Raw genomic sequence first — 7,988 nt, 5'->3', positions numbered from 1 at the left:
ACTGAGAACTCAACCAGCTGGTCAGTAATCACCCCTGGAAGGTGGATCACTGAGAACTCAACCAGCTGGTCAGTAATCACTCCTGGAGGTGATCATTGAGAACTCAACCAGCTGGTCGGTAATCACCCCTGGAGGTGATCACTGAGAACTAACCCAGCTGGTCGTAATCACCCCTGGAGTGATCACTGAGAACTCACAGCTGGTCAGTAACCACCCCTGGAGGTGATACAATGAGAACTCAACCAGCTGGTCGGAATCCACCCTGGAGGTGATCACTGAGAACTCAACCAGCTGGTCAGTAATCACCCTTGGAGGTGATCACATGAGAACTCAACCAGCTGGTCATTAATCACCCCTGGAGGTGATCACTGAGAACTCACCAAGCTGGTCAGTAACCACCCCTGGAGGTGATCAATGAGAACTCAACAGCTGGTCGGTAATCACCCCTGGGGTGATCACTGAGAACTCAACCAGCTGGTCAGTAATCACCCCTGGAGGTGATCACTGAGAACTCAACCAGCTGGTCGTAATATCACCCTGGAGGTGATCACTGAGAACTCAACCAGCTGGTCAGTAATCACCCCTGGAGGTGATCAACTGAGAACTCAACCAGCTGGACGGTACCAACCCCTGGAGGTGATCACTGAGAACTCACCAGGCTGGTCGGTCCCACCCATCACCCCTGAAAGGTGATCACTGAAACTTAACCAGCTCGTCGGTAAAACTCAGCCCCTGAGGTGATCACTGAAGAACTCAACCAGCTGGTTTTGACAACAGCATTTTATAGCAAAGTCCATCCTCCTTCAGTTTTACTGACCACGACAGATGTAATGGAATGGGTCCAGCAAGGTTAAGATGTGTATCAAAGCATACCATATATTCCACAGCAGACAGTATCTGCTGTAAAATCTGTTCTCATTGTGTAGAGACCAAGGTCTGGGCCTGGGGTCATCTCTCCCTGGTACCGTGTAATAGAACAGAAACATTAACTCATGCCTCTGGAATGCGGTCTCTTTAGGTCTCTTATTCACCCAGAAACATCATGAATCTCCTGTTCAGTGGTTAATCTCCCAGAGGCCATCCTCAGTAGAACACAGATGAGCGTTCTAACAACCCTTTATATTTTCCTTTTTGGTTTTTTGGCAGAAAACAAACCAATTTGAGCATAAAAGTACTTATAACATAATCTTGTAGATTTCCACAACCATTATACGTCCTATGTGGTTCTAGAGTTTAGAGGAGCTGGCTGCTAACACAACTCCCAACACGACTCATCTAGTGGCTAGAGGTTTAGAGGAGTCTGGCTGCTAAACAACTCCCAAACTGACTCATCTAGTGGCTAGATGGTTAAGAGGAGCCTGGCTGCTAAACAACTCCCAAAAGACTCATCTAGTGGCTAGAGAGGTTTAGGGGAGGAGCTTGGCTGCTAAACATCCAAAAGACTCATCTAGTGCAGAGGTTTAGAGAGCTGGCTGCTCAACAACTCCCAAAAGACTCCATCTAGTGGCCTAGAGGTTTAGAAGGAGCTGGCTGCTAAACAACTCCCAAAAGACTCATCTAGTGCAGAGGTTTAGAGGAGCTGGGCTGCTAAACAACTCCCAAAACTGCATCTCAGTGGCTATGAAAAAAGTTTTTTTAGAAGGAGCGGCTTGCCTAAACAACTCCCAAATTGAACCTCATCTAGTGGCTAGAGTTTAAAGGAGCTGGCTTGGTAAACAACTCCCAACAAGCTCATCTAGTGGCTAAGGTTTAGAGGACGTGGCTGCTAAACAACTCCCAAACGACTCAATCTAAGTGGCTAGGGTTTAGAGGAGCTGGCTGCTAAACAACTCCCAAAAGACTCACTGACATGCACCATCAGAGTCACTCAGATTGCTGCTGACAATGAATCTGCAGAAACAATGGACAGACTTAATCCCATAGACTTCAAATCTGCATTTCTGCAGGGGAAAGGAGGCGGGGGAAGGGGGGGAGGGGTGAACAGAGCATCAAGGACATTCACCATCCGAACCTCCGCCTGAAGCTAAGGTGAGGAACATCTGTGGAGAACTGAAAAGGTGTGTGTCTGGCCTGGCAGGTGCAATCACTCTACTGGTACATGCAAAGTCAGGCAACAGTGCTTGAGTACAGGTGGAGAAACGTGCACAAGTGGGATCCTGCAGTTTTTCTATTGGCTTTTGACTGGAAGTAACTTTTCCTGTCATTGTTGGAAATGATTCATCTGGGGTGGGCTCACAGACCTTTGCCTACAACTGTGATTTCCACACCTCAAAGCTGTTTTTCCGGTGTCGACCACAACAGAGCAGCATTCCGACCCTGTCTGACTAAAAAAGGGAAGCAATCCGTCTTGATGCTCCTAAAGAACTCTCAGTAATGGAAAAGTGGCAGCTTGACTAATACAAATATACACTTCAGTCACAAACCCATTGTAATGAGGAACTTAAAATAATAGCTTGGTACATTTCTTATGTTGGTTGTTTTTATTTGTCTTTAAAGAAAGTGGGAGATTGGGTTAAGTTAATGTTTTAAGTCTCCCTATATTTCTGGTTACTACGGTGATGATCAATCAATCAATCAATCAAATTTTTTATTTTATCATAGCCCTTAGTACATCAGCTGATATATCTTCGAAGTGCTGTAGCAGACACCAGTCCTAAACCCCAAACATACAGCTAGTAAATGCAGGGTGGTAGAAGCAGGTGGCTAGAAAAAACTCCCTAGAAAGGCAACACTAGGAAGAAATACCTAGAGAGGAACCAGGCTATGAGGGGTGGCCAGTCCTCTTCTGGCTGCGCCACCGGCGGAGACTCACAACAGAATATGCCAAGATGTTCAAAAGTTCATTGAATGACAAGCATCGGTCAAATAATAATCATGAATAATTTTCAGTTTTGCTTTTCATAGCCGATCACCCAGAGTTGAAAACACAGGTCTGGGACAGGTGGCGGTTACATCCGGCAGGCAGAACAGCTTGAAACTGGAATAGGCAGCAAGGCCAGGGCGGACTGGGGACAGCAAAGGTAGTCACACGGGCGCAGTCCCGACGATGGTCCTAGGCCCAGGTCCTCCGAGAGAAAAGAAAGAGAGAGGAGACAAAAATTTTAGAGAAAGAGCCAAGATTTTTCAAAATGTTCATTAAATTAAAGCATGGGTCAATAAATAATCAGGGAATAAAACTCAGTTCGCTTTTCATAGCCGATCAATTAAGAGTTGAAAAACAGCAAGGTCTGGGACAGGTAGGGTTCCATAACCGCAGGCAGAACAGTTGAAACTGGAATAGCAGCAAGGCCAGGCGGACTGGGGACAGCAAGGAGTGCACCACGGCCGGTAGTCCCGACGTATGGTCCTAGGGCTCAGGTCCTCACGAGAGAAAAGAAAAGAGAGAAGGAGAAATTAGAGGTAGCCAAGATTTTCAATAAACTTTCATAAATGACAAGCATGTCAATAAATAATCAGGAATAAATCTCAGTTGCGCTTTTTCATAGCGCGTCATTAAGAGTTGAACACAGCAGATCTGGGACAGTAGGGTTCCGTAACCGCAGGCGCAACAGTTGAAAACCGGACATAGCACAAGGCCAGGCGGCTGGGCAGCAAGGTGTCTCATGCCGGGTAGTTTTCCTGCATAGGTCTCAGGGCTCAGGTTTCCTCCGCCGAGACAGAGAAGAAAGAGAGAATTAGAGAAGAGCATAACTTAAATTCACACAGCGACACTCGGATAAAGACGGAGACAGTATCCAGGTAACCACTGACCCCTAAGCCCCGACACATAAACCTACTGCAGCATACAATAACTGGAGCTGAGACAGGAGCGGTCGGAAGACACTGTGGCCCCATCCGAGAAACCCCGGCACACGGGCCAACCAGGAAGATATACCACCCCCACATGTTACGTAGATGGAAAAAAAGCTGTCCTTGAAAACAGTCTTGACTATGTTCGCTCAAGAGAGGATCAGGTCCAGAGTAAACCGCCAGAGGGTCTTCACTAGTTTTATTTGAGACGACTTTACACCATCAACGATGACTTGGTCAGCATTTAACAGAAGATCTCTTTGTTCTTGGGATAGAACACGCATCCTCTGTTTGTCCGAGTTTAAAAAAGTAGAAAAAGTTTTCCAGCCTCCACTTCCTTATGTCTCGACACACACAAGGCTTCCTAGCGTACGCGGCAATTTTGGGGCTTCACCATGTTCTCATTGAAATGTACACGCTTTCGTGTCATCCGCATAGCAGTGAAAGTTAACATTATGTTTTCGAATAACATCCCCAAGAGGTAAAATATATTTAGTGAAAACATAGTGGTCCCTAAAACACAGAGGACATCAGGAGGGAACACCGAAATGTACAGTTGATTTAGCTACAGAGCGAAACAGACTATAACACGAGATCAAACTGATATGCTTTTCGACTAAGTAAGATCTTAACCAGCAGAACTTTCGTGTAGACCCAATTTGGGGTTTCCAGTCTCTCCAAAAGAAATGTGGGTGATCGCTGGTGTCCAAAGGCAGCACTAGGTCTAGTGCACAGAAAGGAATCAGATGCAAGAGCATCAGGTCATGACGCATTAGGTCATTTACCACCTTCAAGTGCAAGTCTACTAGTGGCTATGATGGGTCTAAAAACCAGACTGAAGACTTTTCAGTATACCATTAGATATAATTGGAGTCTTCAAGAAGAGAGACAAGATGGAAGGATTGCTCAGCGCAACAGCTTTTTCTAAAATTTTTTGAGAGGAATGGAAGATTCGAATATATGGAGACTAGTTTTTTTATTTTCGGGTCAGGATAATAGAGATTTTTCAAAGAGAGGCTTATCAATGGACCATATTAGGAGTTTCGGTACACCACACATATACCGGTGGAATAGAGAGCCGTTTATTTATGTCAATAGGCGGGCCAAGCACAGGAGCAGCTCACTTCGGTTGCTAGGAATGGATCCAGTATGATGCAGCTTGAAGGTTTAGAGGCCTATGATTATTTTCATCTTGTGTCAAGAGATTAAGACATTTAACACTTTAAGTGTCTACACGAAATAACACGACCACTACGACTAAGTGAGATAGAAGCTAAGCCCCTGGAGAATTAAAAGAACAAGATTCAGGAGAGACGGTAATCAGTGATCACCTCCAGGGGTGATTACTGACCAGCTGGTTGAGTTCTCAGTGATCACCTCCAGGGGTGATTACCGACCAGCTGGTTGAGTTCTCAGTGATCATCTCCAGGGGTGATTACTGACCAGCTCCATTACTGCTGTAATTTTATAAAAAACGTTTGATTGTTTTGAAGAAATCTTGAAAGCCTCTCCTTTTGAATYAACTAATTCCACCACAACATGCTTTTGTCACTATTCCTGTTCTTTAAGGGACACACCCACCTTGTTGAAACACATTATTGGCCAATGTCTTTGACTTCCTCAAACACTAAATTTTTCCTCCAATTACTGAGCCCATCTAGTTTAGCTGAGTCAAATGACACGTCCTTTGTTTCAAGTAATTCATCATTTTGAATGTCATTCTGTTTTTCGTCATTTTCCATTGGTTGAAATCTGATAAGTGACAGGTCAGCTGACCCTGTTGTATCAGAAAGTGTAGCTGGTTCAGAGTACTGCAAGTTGGACCAGTTCTGGTGTTTTCCTTTGGTTTTTCCTGCTCGTCCAATGACGGTTGCTGTGTGTGGAATACCACTTTGTCTGTCCATGTATTTAACAGTTTGTCCAGTTTTCAGATTGGAACAACCATGCTGTCTTAACACATGTGTCTGTTGTTGAATGTTTTCTTCATGTGAACCCTCAACAGTATTACCTGTGGCATGGTTGAGGTCTCTGCTCCATTTCCTGTGTCAGTTTTAGTGTCCATATCATTGGATGCGACATCTGGTAGGTTTGTGTCTGTTAATGTGTCCTCTTTGTCATTTTCATGAGGAGGCTGATTCTCAGCAACAGCCCCTCCATCTTGTTGATCATTTACTTTCCACAATCTTGAGTGATGCACCTTAAAAATGGTTTTAAGTACCAATACCAGAGACTACAACAAAACATGCTAACCTCTCACCATGACCAATACCAGAGGCTACAACAAAACATGCTAACCTCTCACCATTACCAATAACAGAGGCTACAACAAAACATGCTAACCTCTCACCATTACCAATAACAGAGCTAACCTCTCACCATTACCAATAACAGAGGCTACAACAAAACATGCTAACCTCTCACCATTACCAATAACAGAGGCTACAACAAAACATACTAACCTCTCACCATTACCAATAACAGAGGCTACAACAAAACATGCTAACCTCTCACCATTACCAATAACAGGGAAGATTAGCATTTATACTGATATTTGTGCCTCTATAACTTTGTTATTCATCATTATTCACTATTCATATCTAAATGGTAAAATATATGTTTGAATTCCCTCAAATAGAAATTGACATTCTGTACTGTCACCTAATATGAAACATTATATCTCAAATCCAAAATGCTGGAGGACAGCACCAAATGTAAAACTGTAATCTTCACTGTCCAAACACATATGTTGTGGACTATGTGTGTCTGGTAAACACATGTGGATCTGGTGAACAGTTATCACTTGTTGACCAACTACAGGAATACTGACCTCAGAGTCTCCAGTTTACAGTGGGGATTCCCCAGTCCAGCAGAGAGCAGCTTCACTCCTGAATCCTTCAGGTCATTGTTACTCAGATCCAGCTCTCTCAGGTGTGAGGGGTTTGACGTCAGAGTTGAGACCAGAGAAGCACAGCCTTCCTCTGTGAGTCCACAGCCTGACAGCCTGACAAAGGGATCATCATGACTTCACAAACACACTGTTAATTTAACGAGTAGTGTAGAAGGACAATGGCAGATGCATTTGGTTTATTCTCTGAAACAACATATAGATTCATCTTCCGTCTCCTAGAATTGTATGGTCATAATGCTACACTAATGTGAAAATCAATGCATTTATTCAATATGTTTTTCAATATAATATTATACACATCATTATGCATATTTTTTCTCTAAACTGAATATTTCTTCCTGATGATTAGTTCTTATATGGTCCCGTGTGGCTCAGTTGGTAGAGCATGGCGCTTGCAACGCCAGGGTTGTGGGTTCATTCCCCACGGGGGGACCAGGATGAATATGTATGAACTTTCCAATTTGTAAGTCGCTCTGGATAAGAGCGTCAGCTAAATGACTTAAATGTAAATGTAAATGTATATGCCATTTTATTTACTCACAGAACAGCTCTGGAGGCTTTGACCACTGGCAGCAGCCTCAGAAGACCTTCCTCTGATCTGGAGTATTTCTTCAGGTCAAACACATCCAGCTCCTTTTCTGAAGTCAGCAACACAAAGACCAGAGCTGACCACTGTGCAGGTGACAGGTTGGGTTTTGAGAGACTTCCTGATCCCAGGTAGCTTTGGATCTCCTCCACTAGAGAATGGTCATTCAGTTCATTCAGACAGTGGAACAGATTGATGCTCCTCTCTGGAGAGGGATTCTCCCCAATCTTCTCCTTGATGTACTTCACTGTTTCTTCATGGCTCTGTGAGCTGCTTCTTGCCTTTGTCATTAGACCTCGTAAGTGCATCTGATTGGACTCCAGTGAGAGTCCCAGAAGGAAGCGGAGGAAAAGGTCCAGGTTTCCCATCTCACTTCGTAAGGCTTTATCCACAGCACTTTTGTAGAAAGTAACTGCAGGCTCGTCGTTTGTTTGCAGTTTGTCCATTAGATTCTCATTGTTGTTGATGAAGGAGAGGAACACATATACAGCAGCCAGAAACTCCTGAATGCTCAGATGAACAAAGCAGTACACCTTGTCCTGGTACAGCACACATTCCTCTTTAAAGAGCTGTGTGCACAATCCTGAGTACACTGAGGCTTCATTGACATCAATGCCAGCCTCTTTCAGGTCTTCTTCATAGAAAATCAGATTGCCATTCACAAGCTGTTGAAAAGCCAGTTTTCCCAGTGACAGAATGCTCTCT

General features: G+C 44.1%; 1 protein-coding gene across 1 annotated transcript; it reads right to left on the bottom strand.

Moving 5' to 3' along the window:
* Window positions 1–6,157: 6,157 nt before the first annotated feature.
* On the bottom strand, window positions 6,158–7,982 carry LOC139026167 (NLR family CARD domain-containing protein 3-like). The gene is made up of 2 exons (XM_070441462.1): window positions 7,239–7,982; window positions 6,158–6,790 (listed from the first exon to the last, which is right to left on the bottom strand). Exons 1-2 carry the CDS (start codon window positions 7,727–7,729, stop codon window positions 6,601–6,603), a joined length of 681 nt encoding a protein of 226 aa, XP_070297563.1. The 5' UTR covers window positions 7,730–7,982; the 3' UTR covers window positions 6,158–6,600.
* Between the last annotated feature and the right edge of the window lie 6 nt (window positions 7,983–7,988).

The sequence above is a fragment of the Salvelinus sp. IW2-2015 genome, unplaced genomic scaffold (assembly GCF_002910315.2).
Source record: "Salvelinus sp. IW2-2015 unplaced genomic scaffold, ASM291031v2 Un_scaffold4043, whole genome shotgun sequence".
Taxonomy (NCBI): Eukaryota; Metazoa; Chordata; class Actinopteri; order Salmoniformes; family Salmonidae; genus Salvelinus; species Salvelinus sp. IW2-2015.
This window is presented reverse-complemented; position numbering and strand designations above follow the sequence as displayed.

Bases quoted from the DNA above. Each gene is read 5' to 3' on its own strand.
- LOC139026167 (XM_070441462.1), bottom strand. From the start codon at position 7,729: ATGGACAAACTGCAAACAAACGACGAGCCTGCAGTTACTTTCTACAAA. The intron at 6,791-7,238 runs GTGAGTAAATAA...TCCCTTTGTCAG, and splicing joins AAAGCCTCCAGAGCTGTTCT to GCTGTCAGGCTGTGGACTCA.